The sequence below is a fragment of the Mastigoproctus giganteus genome, chromosome 3, assembly GCF_048544385.1.
Source record: "Mastigoproctus giganteus isolate SK-2022 chromosome 3, ASM4854438v1, whole genome shotgun sequence".
Taxonomy (NCBI): domain Eukaryota; kingdom Metazoa; phylum Arthropoda; class Arachnida; order Uropygi; family Thelyphonidae; genus Mastigoproctus; species Mastigoproctus giganteus.
In genome coordinates, this window is record NC_143577.1 from 22,627,039 (window position 1) to 22,644,969 (window position 17,931).

Here is a 17,931-nt window from a genome sequence, read left to right on the forward strand (position 1 = left end):
TGCTTCTACAGGGATGGGATACACTTAAATAGAAAGGGTGCAAGAATATTTGCTGATGCTATCGAGGCAGTGTTAGGTGGGTCGGAAAACTGCTAGCTTGGGGGGAGACAAAGACCAATAGATTGACAGTAGCCACTGGCAGAGGTGAAAGAGATTCTTGCACTGCTTCTATTAGAATGAGCAGAAGCCTGAAAAACAAGATGCATGGTATTTCAGAGACTGCTGGGAGCCATTGCGGTACAAGTAAACACATGGGTTGTGTTAGGGTAGCTAAGAATAGAAACAGGTGCAGGTATACTTGCGTGTACACCAATGCTAGGAGTTTAGTAAATAAATTTGATGAATTTGAGGTATTGCTCAAAACATCGAAGGCAGATATTGTTGGGATATCAGAGACGTGGTGTCACACAGATATAAGGGATGCGGAACTGCAATTTGGGGAGTACGACGTCTACAGAAAGGATAGACAGGATAGGAAGAGGGGAGGTGTTATGCTATTAGTTAAGAAACACATAAAAACCAAGGAAGTGAAGCCAGTCGACATCGCTGGACAGTGCAGTGTGGAGTCAGTTTGGTGTGACATAAACATTGGGAGATCAAAATTGAGAGTAGGAGTGTGCTATAGGCCTAATGACTCTGATGAATATAATAAGGAACTGTACAGGGAAATAGAGTGGGCCAGTAAATCAGAGTGTCTTATAATGGGAGATTTTAATTTCCCAGATATTGACTGGATTTTGGGGGCTGGTTACTCACACACTAGCAGGGCTTTTGTGGATTTATTGGATGATTGTTTTCTACATCAGCATGTTCGGGAGTCAACTAGAGGGAGTAATACTCTTGATTTGATTATCAGCAGTGATTCTACATGCATTAAGAATCTGCAGATAAATGAACCACTAGGTGGCAGTGATCACAGTGTGCTGAAGTGGGATTTACTCAAAGAGGTAACTACCATTAGGGGTAAAGGGAAGGGTTATTGCTTCCGTAAAGGCGACTACGATGGACTGAGACAGTATTTAAATTCTATACAGTGGGACCAACTGATGATGTTACCAACAGCAAATTCAAAATGGGAAGCATTCAAAGAACTTATCTTGGAAGCTACTAGGCTTTACATACCAACTAAGAAATATTGTTCAAGGTTTAGGCCAAAATGGATGACAGATGAACTAATGAGGCATATGGCAGAGAAGAAAAATGCATGGGATACATACAAATTAACACATGACACAGAAGCCTATGATAGATACAAGTTGATATGCAACCAAGTTACAAAGGAGGTTAGGCAGGCGAAGGCAGATTACGAGAAATCCTTGGCAAGAGATGCAAAGAAAAACAGCAAAGAGTTCTTTACTTATGTAAACTCTAGAAGGAAGGGGATGAATCAGATTGGTCCACTTGATATTGATGTGTCAAGTGTTGATGATCCTGCTCAGGTAGCTAACAAACTAAATGAATATTTTGCATCGATATTCACACATGAGGAGTTATTCAGCGAGGGGAATGCCAGAGGTGTATTCAACTCTAGCAGTAAGCTACAGAATCTTGAAATAACTGGGAGTAAAGTGGAGGAGAAACTGTTGAAGATAAACACAAGAAAGGCACCCGGGGTGGATGGGATCTATCCAGTTATATTAAAGGAGGCAGCAAAGGAAGTAAGCAAACCCTTAGCCATAATTATGAGAGCTTCCTTGGACTCAGGGGAGGTACCCATAGACTGGAAATGTGCAAATGTGACCCCAATTCACAAAGGAGGATTAAAGGCTGACACAAATAATTATAGACCTGTGAGCTTAACTTCTGTTCCAGGAAAATTAATGGAGGCACTGGTTAAAGAAGCACTGCAGGATCATTTATTATTATTATTATTATTATTATTAATATCCATATGATGCAAGGAAGCCTGAGGCTTATGCTGCACCAGGAAAAAAAAAAAAAAAAAGTTCCCGAGTAACCCTGAGAGAGAGAGAGAGAGAGAGAGAGAGAGAGAGAGAGAGAGAGAGAGAGAGAGAGAGAGAGAGAGAGTGTGTGTGTGTGTGTGTGTGTGTGTGTGTGTGTGTGTGTGTGTCAAAATTAGAAGGGAATCACCAAGAAAGAGAAGAATGATGATATCCAGCTCAGGACCCTGGGTGTGCCAAGCCCATACTCACCAGATGTGAGCCCCAGACAAGACTTCAGTTATAGCTCAGACACAGCATGGTTTTGTTAAGGGGAAGTCTTGCCTGACCAACTTGATTGGATACTATGATGCAGTTACAAAAGAACTGGATGCAGGGAATAACTTTGATATTATATACTTGGATCTTAGAAAGGCTTTTGATACTGTTGCACATGGAAGACTGCTACACAAATTGGGGCAGTGTGACATTGGAGGCAAATTGCTGCTATGGATAAAGGGGTGGTTGAGGGGGAGAAGACAGAGAGTGGTAATCAATGGACACTGCTTATCGTGGACTGATGTTATTAGTGGAGTCCCTCAGGGCTCAGTGTTGGGTCCATTATTGTTTTCTGTATTTATAAATGATATTGATGATGGTATATCGGGCTTAATGTCCAAGTTTGCAGACGATACAAAGGTTGGCAGGGTTGTCAAGGACACTACTGACACTATGCTGCTGCAACAGGATCTGGAAAGGTTGAGCAGATGGGCTGAGAGGTGGCAAATGAAGTTTAACATTGACAAATGTAAAGTACTACACATGGGAAACAGCAACCCCAGAGCAACGTATCAACTCTGTGGTACAACACTGACAGTGGTAGAGAATGAAAGGGACTTGGGGGTGGTTGTGCAGGCAGATATGAAGTTCTCTGAGCAGTGCAGACGGGCTGCAAGAGTAGCTCATGGAGTATTGTCAATGATATACAGGAATTTTTCCAGCAGGGATAAGGAGGTGATTATTCCATTGTATAAGGCGATGGTCAGGCCACACCTAGAGTACTGTATACAGGTCTGGAGGCCTCATTTCAAGAAGGATGTAGAGCTGCTGGAACGAGTACAGAGAAGGGCAACAAGATTAGTGAATGGAACAAAGGGGTGCTCTTACGAAGAAAGGCTTAAGTTTTGCAAATTACAGTGTCTGGAGACTAGGCACCAGCGAGGTGATCTGATAGAGGTGTATAAAGCCTTGAATGGTTTAAGCATGCTCAATGCTGATGGGATTCTTCCTCTAGCTCAGAAAAATCACCTGAGAGGGCATAAATTCAAATTGAGGAAAGACAGATGTAGGATAGACGTGCGGAAATTTGCCTTTAGCCAGCGGGTGGTTGGTTGGTGGAACAGACTTCCATCCTTTGTGGTGGAGGTTGATAGCCTAAATAAGTTTAAGGCTCAGCTGAACAGGTATTTTGAACGAACAGAGGGGTGAAGTGGAAGTGGTTTTTTTTTTTTTTTTTTTGGCTGATGCTGCATAAGCTTGCTTTCTTGCATCAAATGCCTCTACTAATGCTAATGCTAATACTCTAAATTAAAAAAATAAATAAAATGAAAAAAACTGCTCCTATCAAATTTTCTTTGGGAAAGTATCAGAAACCATGGGCATTCCTGGAAAAGCTGAATTCAACTCAACTTGAAAAAATGGTTTATAAAGGCATTGAGAAAGAGCCCACCACATCAGTCTGATTGCATAACTACTATCATAAAGACTATCAATATGAAAGGAGGAATATGTAGAACTTATGGGAGAAATATTTTTGTTTAACACAAAAGTTCCACTAAAATTGCAGTACTTTCTCAACCAATGCCAATGCTTCAGTGTGGTGTGGCAAATCAGATCAGGATGGAGGAAGATGAAGTGAACCATGAGACAGAGAGAATATGGACAAGCTGAAGTGGGCCAGGAGCTAAAAAAAGATGTGTGGGCAGTTTGATGTTATGACTTGTCAAATGATTTAGCAGCATGGATGAGTGCAGAATAGAAAATACAAGCTGCCAGAACCTGTGACACCTGGTGACATTAGTCATCACAAGGTAATAAGGACTAAAGATCCACTTTCTGACAAAATCCTAGGTCATCATTACCTAGACACAAATGCCTGCAGGAATTTTCATCATGAGTCATGAGTTTGTCACTTGTATAGTTTGTGGCATCTATTCAAAGGTCGGTCTAGTAGACAAACCAAGTTCAACTGACGATTCTTTTCTTTGCACCTGATGTAAGGAGTGTACAGATCTGAAATAAAAATTTGGTGTAATTCGTCTATAATGCTACTAAAACACTGACTCAAATCAATAAAATATCTTTATTAAATAAATATACCAACTGTATATTAAAATAAAATAAGATGATATTATAACAAGAATGAAAAATAAAAATGCTAAAAAGATGTTTAAAAGTACTAAAAACCACTAAAACCATAGCTTTCAACACCAGCGGCCGCTTTCATCAGCAATAATGGTTACAGGTTATCTGACAATCTATATATGTACACCTATATTTCACCAGCAGGTATGCAACATGAGCTATGGCACTTGCATTTGATCCACTTCCCATTCGTTGGAACCGGAAATGGTACTCGAACGACCATTCCAAAATGTTCGTCTCTCCCTAGGGTAAGGGCTTCAAAGAGTGGATGAATACGACAGCCCTTATCCTTATTAAGACTATAGCATCCAGATGAACATATCTTTAGACTCTCTAACCATTTCCGGTTCCAAAAACCACGCGCCTTATCCACAATCACGGCTTCTTTAGTCGTAATACCATGCCCAGTTTCCGAGGCATGTTCAGCTATGGCTGAACATACTACATAATTAGCTGTCTTGTGGGCTCTATCCTGCTCCCCCAGGTGATCATGCAGCCTATGTTTTGTATCCTCCACATAACATTCCCCACAATCCGGACACTCAATTTCGTATACAATCCCACTAGTGTCATTAGTCGCAATAGGATCTTTCATTGTGCAGTCTCTGACCCAGAAGCTACACACAGTGTATCTGACACGAGCGCAATATACGAGCGATGGGTTCCGAGATGCCCAGACAGTAGGGGATGTATGCAGTGGCAACAGGTGTAAAAGCATCCGTACGACTGCTACTCATATCTCTTAAACATTGTTCAGTAAAGCTCTCTGTTATGTGGGAGAGACAAAACATAGGCTGCGTGATCACCTGGGGGAGCATGATAGAGCCCTCAAAAACATGCCTGGGAAACTGGGCACGGTATTACAACTAAAGAAGCAATGATTGTGGATAAAGCACATGGTTTTTGGAACTAGAAATGGTACGAGTCTAAGGATATGTTCATTTGGACGCTATAGTCTTAATAGAGATAAGGGCTGTCGTATTCATCCACTCTTTGAAGCCCTTATCCTAGGGAGAAACAAATGTTTTGGAATGGTTCGTTCCAGTGCCATTTCTGGTTCCAAAGCACGGGAAGTGGACCAAACGCAAGTGCCATAGTTCGTGTTGCATACCTGCTGGTGACGTATAGGTGTACATACATAGATCATTGGATAACCTGTAACCATTATTGCTGATGAAGGTAGCCGCTGCTGCCAAAAGCTACAGTTTTAGTGGTTTTTAGTAATTTTAAACATCTTTTTAGCATTTTTATTTTTCATTCTTGTTATAATATCATCTTATTTTATTTTAATATTCAGTTTATACAGTCAGTGTATTTATTTAATAAAGGTATTTTATTGATTTGAGTCAATGTTTTAGTAGCATTATAGATAAATTACAGTGTTCCTGACTCCAGAGGCCTCTATATTGAAAAAATTTGGTGCCTTATTAGAAGAATTTGAGTCACTGAAGAAATGGGTGCTTGCCCTAGAAACAAATGTAATTGACAGCTCATCGGGGAAGTATCTCATCACCCTCCAGGTGATGCACCCCCAATTTGGATCCCAGAACAGAATAGTTAAGTGCATATTTTTCTGGTTGAAGGTGATTTAGTTTTATTGGGAGATTCTACTGTCAGGGAAACAGGTAACATTTTTTTATAAAGATAGGTGGAACAGGACCAGGTATGTTTGCTAGGAGCAGCAGTTATTGATATTACCAACAGATTATCATACTTTGGGGGGGGGGGGAGCATTATTATTCATGTGGTATTGAATGAACATGGCCTGACGATTTGTTGGATAAATGTGGGACTATTGATGAAAAAATGCCATGAGCTCAGTTAGAATGTATATGTGTCTGCAATTCTGCCCAGACATGATATTATTATTATTATTATTATTATTATTATTAGTCATATGGTGCAAGGAAGCCTGAGGCTTATACTACACCAGCCAAAAAAAAAAAAAAAAAATTTCTGAATTACCCCGAGAGAAAGAGAAGTAGAAGGGAATCACCAAGAAAGAGAAGAATGATGATATACAGCTCAGGATCCTGGTGTGCCAAGCCCATACTCGCCAGATATATGAGGGATTATGTGCTGAAAGCTTTGTGGATTAACTCTAGACTTGAGGGAGTCTGCAAGGTCCTGGGGGGGGGGCATTTTTATCAGTGGCCTGCACTTGTAGATAAAAGAAATTTATTTTGTAAAGACAGTATTCTTTTGAACAAAGGTGGTGCAAAGCATTTTTACAGTATCATTGAGGATATCCTTAAAGATTCAGGGAAACTGCTAGTTAGAGGAGAAGGGTAATATAGACACATTTATTTAACGATATGTGAAAATAATTTTCATGGTGCAAGATGTGAAATTAAAGCTTAATTTGTATATATTGCTGGAAGTAAGTCCTCAGTCGTCTACTCTAAATATCATTAGCACTAATGTGTATAACATTATCACCTTTTATGCCCTTGAAATGTTATAGCTACTGTACAACTTCATCAGCTTTTATCCCAGGCAGTCATACCCTGGTAAAATATAGTTATGTTTGTAATGTTTTAAACCTTGTTTATAGCGCTACTAAAATTCTTCTAATATTAATTATACTTATGTGGAACTGAAAAGGAATATGAAATAGTGATATTAAAAAGGAATATTTGGCTGATGTTGTTTTTTTTTTTTTTTTTTTTTTTTTTTGATTTGGTAGTTATTGGCGCATCGGCTTCTGTGGCCATATTGCACCTCCCAAGGTTTTTGCAGTACTTTGATCCAAGCCCGAGGCGGGAATCGAACCCGCGACCTTTGGGTTGCCGGGCAGGTACTTTACCCACTCGGCTAGCCCGGTCGGCGGCTGATGTTGTATGAGTTTGCTTTCTTGCATCATTTGGCACCACTAATATAGATTGGTTAATGCTGATAATAGCACTAAAATTCCCTCTTACTCTGATTCTATTTTAAAGTGGTTTTAGCATCCAAGGAAGAAACCATTTCACTGAGTTTATGAAATAAACACAAATATAATTGCACTACTAATTTTAATAAAAAAAAATCCCACATAGTATCTACTATCATTCTCCTAGCATTCTTCATTTCTTCTTCCTTCATACTAACAATGCAACAATGTTTAGTAATGTACTATATGCTCAAGCCTATTTTTTTGTGCAAACTTTATTCAAAACATCTTAAACTGCAACCTTCAGAAATTGAAAGAAAGATTTAAAAGAAAACATCTGTTCTGTAGCAAGATTATGCTCCAGTATGTAGTATAATTATAATATTTTTGAGAGAGGTTATTAGCTAGGGAGGAACCTCATAATTCAACCTGGCATTCAAAATTCCTTATCATAGGATGACTTCGGTTTCCAGTGTGTGGGGGAAAATGTAATGGCAAAATTGCAGAACTAAGGCTGGCAATGTTTTGATGAAAATTGCTGTCTATAATATATGCTTTTAAACTCAGTCTGCAACAACTCAAGCAAATATCTAGAATATGAAAAGGAATTTATTTTTGTGTCAAAAAGTGATTCCATTATACAGACATTTTTGTTGTCTAAGAATTGTTCTTATTTTCTAATTAATGGTTCGATTATTATATGTAATTATATCTAAAATCATGTCTGATTATATGCTTTATTTATAAATAAACTGAAAATTCAGGTGTTTGAGTTTGTAACTGAATCACAGAGTTTTGATTTAAGTAGTTTTATGAATACCAAGTGTTTTAAAGAAGTCTTTTTTTTGATTCTTTACAAATTATTAAAGCAATGAAAATAACTTATAAAATCTTACTAAATAATTACATATTGTTTTCTTTTATAGGCTGTCTTTGATTGTGTGGTCACTTCCTTGAAAAATGTCTTCAACATCCTTATTGTGTACATCCTGTTTCAGTTTATCTTTGCTGTGATAGCTGTACAGTTGTTTAACGGCAAGTTTTATTTCTGTACAGATACTTCTAAATTGACGAAGGACCTTTGTCAGTAAGTAATGCTGTAAACAGTGAAAAAAATGCAGTAATTCTTAATGATTCTTTGACTGCCCTAGTGACCATTCTTGTGATAGAGAATTATGTCACCAGATGAAAGTATTCCTATTTGGGCACTGTCTGATTAGGGAAAAGAGTACACCTTGAATGACTGTCAGTATGCATTTCAGGAAACCATCCATGATAACAAAGTAAAAAAAAAAAAAAAAAAATTCTGATCCTAATTTATTATTTATTAATTCTGATATATTAAATAGAAATAAAATATGGAAAAGTGCATTTGTTGTATGGAAGTGAGTCAATGAAGAAGATGAATTTCAGCATATTGTCTAAACCAGTGTTTCTCAACCTTTTTTTAATTATTGCCCCCCTAAAGGCTTTTTTAGACATTTTTTTCCCTAATTGCCCTCATGAAAGTTTAAACAAAATATTTTATACTTACTCTTTTTATTCAATGGGTTCCCTGAGCCTGATGCTTCTTAGCTAAAAGTTCAATGTTCGGTATGATGTTAGTAAGTTTAATTCTAATGTCTCCTCTTGAACAGATATCAATTCTGTTTCTTTCCTTGTTAATATTTTATTTACTGAACTAAAACCACTTTCAGCCATATAAGATGTTGGAAAACAAAAAAGTACTTTGGCCATTTTGGACCACATTGTTGGATAAAGAAGTTTAGTTGTTTTTGATCCCCACAACTCAGTCATTCCACCTTTTTCGAATTTATATTTTTATTCTTCGTTACATTTTAATTCTACGAGTGTTTGAATTTCTTCACTAGCAGACCCGGCATTGCATCCAATTGGATCTAATATCCATGGCTTCACTTCAAAAGAAAATAAATCTGAAAATCTATGAATTGAATTGAAATCTATGAAATGAATTGAAGCTCCAAGAGTCGATTGTGCTTATGTTTTCTCATCTCATTTTTCGTTAGTCACAGTGAAGAGTGAAGTGGTTTTTTTTTAAATTTTTCCCTTCCTTTGTAGGCCCTAGGTACGGCACCTAATGGAAAATCTGGCCCTGCACCACATCGCCGCCAAGGTGCAGTTGTCGGAAAGGCAAAAACGCCAAGGATTGCGGAAACATTACCTCTGAAAGCACTTAGGCATTAAGGCCTAAAGCAAAGGTGGTTAAATTAAATCATGTCCACTATTTTCTTTTTATAAAATTCTATCACTCACTCCAGCCCCCAGGGGATCACATCTGGTGAGTATGGGCTTGTCACACCCACGGTCCTGAGCTGGATATCATCATTCTTCTCTTTCTTGGTGATTCCTTTCTACTTCTCTCTCTTTCTCTCTCTCTCTCTCTCTCTCTCTGGGTAACTCAGAATTTTTTTTTGGCCGGTGCAGCATAAGATGCAGCATCAGGCTTCCTTGCACCTTATGACTAATAATAATAATATAATATACCTGTATGTTAAAAATCAGTTGTCTCAGGGGAAAAGAAAACACGAGAGAAATTAAATATTAAGGAATAAGATGTCATTGGATAGCAATGAACTTTGGAGGGGCAACAAACCATTGTAATGATTTTTAACTCGTATTTTTTTTGCCTCCTTGGGGGTAATATTGTCCCCATTGAAAATTCCTGCTCTAAATGGTTCATCCCAGAAATATTAGAATATCTCCTATATTTTAATGTAATCTCCTTCCCTTCTCTATTCACATTTATTTTGGTCCCTTTCCTACTCTTGTTCCATTAGAAAAGACTATTTGTTGAGAAATACAGCCAATTATGTACTGCATTTTAAGCTTCTCCATCATTCTTGAACCACAGTATATCTTATTCCTTCCAAAGTATATCTTATTTGGTTAAAAATACATGAAAATCAGGTACCACAATATCAGAACAGTAAGGTGAATTTGATAGCATTCAATTCCTAGACACATCATAAGATTAATATAGCAGCATAGAAAAAATTGCATTATTCTTTGCTCCTGCTTTAAGCAACATTTTTTTTCCCAAATGAATTGCCTATTTTGCAGTGCCACAAAGTTCATAGAAATCACTTGCCACTGCTGACCTTTCTTTTTAGAAGTGCATTACTGCATAATTTACATAAATATAAAAGTTTTAAAACATAGTCATCAGTATCCTGCTGAAAGATGACAGGCTTTTTAAATTATTTTTTTGCTTTTAGAGAAGTGATAATTATCATTAGCATTAGTAGTGGCATATGATGCAAGAAAGAAAACTTATCTAGCATCAGCCAAAAAAAAAACCTTCCCATTTCACTTATCCATTTGCTCCAAACATTTGTACAGTCCTTTCTTGAATCTATTTAGGTTATCAACTTTCACAACGACAGATGGAAGTTTGTAGCAGTAATCAACCATTAGCTGGCTAAAGGCAAATTTCCACACATCTATTGTGCAACTGTCTTTCCTCAATTTGAATTTGTGCCCCCTCAAGTGTGGAATCTGAGCAAGAGGAAGAATCCCATCAGCACTGGGTTTGCTCAAACCATTCAAAGCCTTATACATCTCAATCAGATCACCTTGCAAGTGCCTAGTCTCCATACGCTGCAAATTGCAAAACTTAAACCTTTATTGGTAAGAGCAACCCCTTTGTTTCCCTCACCAGTCTCATTACCCTTCTCTGTACCCATTCCAGCTGCTCTACATTCTTTCTAAAATGAGGCTGCCAGACCTGTATGCAATACTCAAGATGTGACCTGACCATTGCTTTATACAAAGGAAAAATTTTCTCCTTATCCCTTCTATCAAAATTCCTGTATATCATTTACAAGACCCCATTACCTGCTCTTTCAGCCTATGTGCACTACTCAGAAAACTTCATATCTGACTGCACAATTACCCCAGGACTTTTTCATTCTCCACTCCTCTGAGTGTAGTATTCCACAGTTGATAATTACATTGAGATTACTTTGCATTTGTCAGTGTTAAACTTCAGTTGCTTCCTCTCAGCCCATCTGCCCAACTTTTGAATCCTGTTGCAGTAGCATACTGTCATCATTGTCATTAACAACCCTGCCAACCTTCTTATTATATGTAAACTTGGACATTGAACCTGATATACCTTCATCAATATCATTGATAAATATAGAAAACAACAATGGGCCCAACACCGAACACTGGGGACCCCACCAATAACATTAATCCATGAAGAGTAGTGTCTATTGATTACCACTCTCTGTCTTCTCCCACTCAACTATCCCTTTATCCATAGGAACAACTTGCCCTTAATGCCATACTGCTCCAATTTGTACAGCAGTCTTCTGTGCGCAGCAATATCAAATGCTTTCCTGAAATCCAAGTATATGATATCAAAATTATTTTTTGCATCCATTTCTTTTGTGACCACATCACCGTATCCAATCAAATTGGTCAGACAAGCTTTCACCTTAACAAACCCATGCTGTGTCTGAACTATAGCTTCAATCTTGTCTAGATGGCCCTTCAATGCTTCTTTAACCACTGATTCCATTATTTTCCCTGGAACAGAAGTTCCTGGAACAGAAGTTAAACATCTCACCTGGCAGGTGCCAGGTGAGATGTTTAAGGCTTTGAATGGATTGAGTAAGCTCAATGCTGGATGGCATTATACCTCTTGCTCAGACTACACACATGAGGGGGCATAAATTCAAACTGAGGAAGGATGTTTCTAGGATAGATGTGTGGCTGTTTGCATTCAACCAGTGGGTGGTTGATTGTTGGAACAAACTTCCATCTGTATTTGTGAAAGTGGTCAGTTTGAAGGAATTCAAGAAAGAACTAGACAAATATTCTTGGAGGGGACGAACAGGTGATCTCATAGGTTTTTTTTTTTTTTTTTTTGCTTATGCCACATAAGATTGCTTTCTTGCATCATATGCCACTGCTTCTACTACTACTAGTGGAATTACATGTTATGAGCTATATCCTCCAACAAATGGTGTGCTGGTCGTTGCATGTTATTTCAACTTTATTGTGCACTCTTGCATTCTAAATTAGATTACAGGTCCCAGGATTTATGCATCAACTAGAAACAGCCTACTGAAATGGCTTGACCCAGAGTCTATATTTTTTTTTTTTTTTTTTTTTATGAAAACCCCAAACACGAAAGGTATCAAAACCTATAGTACTTAGTACCATGCATGGGTTGAAGGAGAAGTATGGGGGAAGGGGGATGCCGGAAACTTTGCTCTAGAGACTTAACATGGGTTTCACCACTTCAAGCCTCCAATAAGCAAAGTGGTGGTATTTCACCGGTTGATGAAAGTCATCTACCACCTGATATGTAGTAGCAACCAAACCATCCTTGTTTCTTCAACAAAAGCAATTGCCATTACAGTACACCTTTAAACTAAAATCAATTCCAGACCACCCCACATGGGCATCCATTTTTGAGCCATGTTGGGAAAACCTCTATAACATCTGCAAAGCTGTCTCTATGGTATTTGTATTCAAAATTTGCTACGGTAATTGAACATTATGGTAGACAATGTGGCTGAGTTATCATGATAATTGCCACCACCGTGGTATGCTTAATACTCTCATGCTACTTCTCTTTTAAAACCTGGGGAAAGACCACCACTTAAAAGTCTGCCTTCCAACAACTGTGTGCTACCCACCAAGCTGAATACTCTGACTTCTTGCCTGTCTTCACTGGTGGCTCGATTTCAGAGTCATCTGTCAGGGCTGCTGCCATCTTCCTGGATAGCACTATATCTGAGAAGATTCCTGACAAATACAGCATATCTCAGCAGAATTGTATGCTATAGAATTAGCCTTGGGCCACATTAAAACCTGCAATACCAAAGGTGTTTGATGTATAAAAACTCTTTAAATATACTACAGGCACATGGAATCAAGGGTAATGAATTGGCTGATGCTGCAACCAGGTCACTAAAACCCCAGGATAATCCTAACTTGTTAATACCTCTATACAGACTACATGCAAGTAATGTGCAATAGATTACACTCCCAGTGGCAACCAAGTTGACATGGGCAGGTCATGAACAAGCTGAATCAGGTCAGATAAAGCCTGTAAAAACACTGGATCTAGTCTGTGCAGGAACTGCAGAGAGAAAGTTGTTCTTGCTCGCAGGGCTGTAGGAAAAGGTAAGCCTGGTAAGCAGAGCATAGGGGCACCAATTTCTGGGGATGCCAAAATTCAAAACTTTTATTATAATAATATTTGATAAAAGTATCTTAGTTAAAGTCAATAAATACTGACTTTAAAGTCAATATACAAACATAAACTATTATTGAATTGTATAGCAAAATTGCACCCTGTGTCTATTCACAGCTTAGGAGCGTGCAAGATGACTAGTATTTCAAAACGATGGCTTTTATTTCAAAATATATGTATTTTGAAATAAAAGTATGTAGCGTAGAAGGCATCCTTTTAATTGTATCTCATATTGTGGTTGCCTTCACAACGAGATAGCTGCTATTGCATTACTTCAAATAAATAACGCTTCTCTAGTAGAGAAGACTACTGTTATTTATTTTCAGCGGTACCACCCCCCCAGACGATCGTTTCGAAGCTATTGTCAATTTAATGTGAAAAAAACCCATTGGACCAGATCTATTAAATCAAACAAATGAATTATAAAATCCAAACCTAAATCATGAAAAATCTTAATTCAGACGATCATTTCAAAGCTATTTGTGAATTTAATGTGAAAAATAACCCATTGGACCAGGTCTATTAAACCAAACAAATGAGTTATAAAATTTAAACCTATGTCATGGAACTGTTTTGATGAGAGCCTAAGAGATCTACATTTTTATCAAGAAAACTGAATTTTATAATAAACGAAAAAAAAACCCAGGTGCTTTTTTTTTTTTTTTTTTTTTCAAATAACTAAAACCAGTACTTTAGATGAACCTCATCTCCAACCAAACTGCACAGAAGAGGTGGCTCTCCCCACCTTTTCAGAAACTTATCAGACCCTAAACGCCATTTTTCCAACTGTAAAAACCTTTGCATGGAGCAGACATTGTTTGTTTGTTTCAAGTCCCAAAGATATCCCCTAAAGGTCCCAAACCTTTTCCGTTTTCGAAGCTTCCACACATGATATTTTGTCTCTGTAATTAAAAATATCGTGAACATTTTTTTCTTGCCCAAGGGATGATCGAATTGCAAGTAAATTACCTCCTCTAGTGTGAACTGTCTTATCCTCAAAAATCTACAAATTCTTTTCCAAACTTCCTGTGCGAATCGACAGTAATAAAATAAATGGTACACTGTTTCAATATTGGTACAAAATTCGCATAATCTGTTGCCTGTCTGACTAAATCTATACGTAATATCGTTCACTGGTATATTTCCGTAGCCAACCCTCCACGAAAAATCAATACTCAATGGGTAGTTTTCGCCAATTTTTAGATTTTTAAAAAAACAATTGCGCATTATGGTTTCCTAAATTTGGCTTTTCTGGATTTTCTGAGTTAAACAGTGCCCAGTAGAGTCGTTTTAAACCACCCTTAAAAGGATCTATATCTTTCTCCCTTAACTGCGTGCACATATCCCGAATTTTTTTGTAATATATAGGAATTGTCTCTGCTTTTGGCCCTAGAGAATTGGCGCCTTTAATTAAGGCTGTATTAAATCCCATAAAATATTTTTTCAGTACCACTACTAAATGGTTAGTTTGCACCATATTAGCCACATCCTGCAGTCTCTTACAGCTACACCTCAAATTAATTTTTGGAATACTTATTCCCCCATCTTCCCACTATAAAAATAAAAATTTCTGCGCTATCTCTTGCCGTTTTCCTCCCCATAGAAACTGAAATGTTGCAACCTAAAATCGTCTCATTGTCCCAGTTGTGATTCCTGTTATAAACACCGTGTATAAGATTATAGGAAGAATTATGGTTCTAACAATAATGGATTTGTTCTCAAAAGAAAATTATCCCACTTCCCACTCTTTTAAACTTTCCCGTATTTTAGTGGTGAGCCCTCCTATGGGTAGCATGGGACTCTCTCTAAACGGAACTCCCAATATTTGGATTGATTTATCCGACTCCACTTCTCGTTGTGGTAAAGGCCAAATGTATCCATTCCCCTACAATTTGATCCTAGTCTTGTCTTCGTTTATGTTTAACCCCGACTTCTTACCCAAAGAAGTAACGAGTGACATAAATTCTTCCACCGCATAACTCGTAGTGAGAGTGGCGGTAACATCATCCACATACACTATACATTTACACTGCTCTGCCGGCTTTGGCAGCGGTATCCCCTGAATGGCCTCAGTTCTGTCTATTCTTCCCAGTAGTGGTTCCAGTGCTAACGTAAATAACAAAGGACTAAGTGGACTTCCTTGTTTTACTCCCCTATCAATTTTAATGTTTTTTGAAATTTCTCCATTTATCAAAAGTCGTGTGCTACTACGTGTATATAGATTTCTCAGGACTGTAAACAACTGAGATCCTATGTTCATATCTTTAATTATAGAGAAAAGGTAGTCGTGGTCGATTCTATCGAAAGCCTTTTCTAGGTCGATTGCCACTAATGCTAAATTGTAACTCTTTCTTTTCCGATATTCTAATATATCTTTTAATAGCCAAAGGTTATATTCTATCTGCCTCCCCGGTATGCCGTAGCACTGTGTGCTTCTAACTACCTGGGTTACGTCGCGTTTTAACTTAGTTGTCAAAATCTTTGCAAATATTTTGTAGTCACAATTAGCCAACGTTATAGGTCTCCAGTTAGCAATTTTCGTTAAATCCCGTCCAGCCTTCGGGTACAACCCCTTCCTGAAAAAATTTGTTAAAGATGGCCAGAAGAATAGGCGCTAATAACTTCCAAAATTTCTTATAAAATTCAACCCCCAAACCATCCGGTCCTGGCACGCGTCATAATTTACATGATTTTAGAGCCACATTTAGATCCCCCATAATTATTTCCCTGTCCTGTAATGCTTTTTGCTCGGGTGTGAATTGTCCAATCGTCCAAATGGAGTTGTCTCTCTCTCTTATTTCTGCAAAGCAAGCTCTTTTTCATAGTAATTTACAAAACTATTCATAATAGTTAGCATTGTTGAATGTGTATTGTCATCGTCTTTAATTTCCTGAACCGTTTTGGCTAAATTATTTAGCCTTAGTCTTCTTTGGTAAAACGCAGCTGAAGGACTATCAGCCTCCCTAAATTTCAGCTGTATTTTTCGCGCGTTTTCTTTCTCTTCTTCCAATATTATACCATCAATAATCGCTTGTACTTCCACTGTTGCCCTTTTATCCCCGCACCATTGGTCAATTCTTTTTTCTTGTAAGAGATCTTTCAGTCTATTTCTGTGTTGTTCGTTTCTTTCCTTAATTTTGGAGTAATAAAATGATTTACCACTTTCTTTAATTTTCACCAACATTTCCCACTCATTACCACCTTGCTTTACTATCTTTTTAATAACTGTTGTAAAGTCCCAGTCCTCTCTCTCCAGAACTGCTGGGTTGAGCTTCCAATAGCCTTTACCCAGACTAACGTTCGTAAATAAATCTCCCTTCCACATTACTGCCATGTGATCTGAAACTTGTCGACCTCCCACAAATTTCACATGCCGTATCATTGTTATCTTATCCTTCAACTGACTTGTTGCATAAATGTGATCTATCCTAGTTCCTATATTATTGGCTATTCTCGTGGCCGCTCGTTTCCCCGGATTATTTTCCCTCCAGACGTCTACCAAGTCCAATTTAGTACAAACCTCGATTAATTCACGAACCTGCCCTGTACCATGATGCAGGGTACCCACCAGAATTTTGTCCATAATGGGGGTCAGGAACCCAGCTCCAGTCCCCTGCCATTATAACCCACTGCACCCCCCCCCTCATATAGTTGCCCAGCCCCTGAAACAGAGTTTTCCTTTCTAAAGTGGAATTTGGACTATAGACACAGATTAGTCTAATTGTGTGCCCCCCATAACTCCAATCCACTGCCACAACCCGACCTTCTGTATCCCTACCCGCCAGTCGTACAGTCCCTAAAATTGGAGGAACCACTACTATTCCCACCCCTGTGGATCGATTTGTCACAAAACTCTAAAATCCTAACAACCGGTATCTGTTTTGAAACTGCTGGATGTCTGCTAAACTTGCGAAGTGGGTTTCTTGTAGAAACCAAATCTTCGCCCCCCCCCCATGTTCATCATAATTTGCCATATCATCCTTTGTTTGTTAATCGCTCTCAGACCCTGAACATTTAACAACATAAATGTTATTCCGGACATTATGAGCAGAACTTTACTAGAATTTCTGCTAAGATATTCCTATGTTCGGCATTTTACTTTAACTTGTTACTGGTGAGCAACACCATGAGATCTCCAACATTCTTGTTTTTAATATTGGAAATAACGAAATCGCCCCAATTGAACTGAATATTAACTACTTAACCCTCCTCATTTTCATTCCAAAGAAAATTCGGTTCTCCTCGAGTTTTAACAATTTCCGCCAAGCTTCGCCTATATTCCCTGTATTCTTTTGTGTTTCCTACTACATTTAACCATTCTATTCCTTCATATTCCCTCGTTTGTATGCCATCTGAATCAGACGCCGAAAGTGTTTTGCAATCTTTCTTACCGCCTGACAAAATTGATACCTCTTCCTCCTCTATTTGTTTTGTTTCGGTCTCTTCTTGAATTTCCTCTGTTCCCCCTTTTGCTCTTTTAGTTTTACTGCTTATTTCTTCCTTCTCCCCCCACTTATGTACATTTT

The 17,931-nt window shown here is 38.1% G+C and overlaps 1 protein-coding gene across 1 annotated transcript in view; it reads left to right on the forward strand.

Annotated features, from left to right (window-relative positions):
* The window catches only part of LOC150087800 (voltage-dependent calcium channel type A subunit alpha-1-like), a 1,442,149-nt gene that overhangs the window by 513,770 nt on the left and 910,448 nt on the right, over positions 1–17,931 (forward strand). The window contains exon 21 of the mRNA XM_090369204.1: positions 8,103–8,263. Coding sequence (XP_090225330.1) covers positions 8,103–8,263 — 161 coding nt within the window. The remainder of the gene's footprint in view (positions 1–8,102; positions 8,264–17,931) is intronic.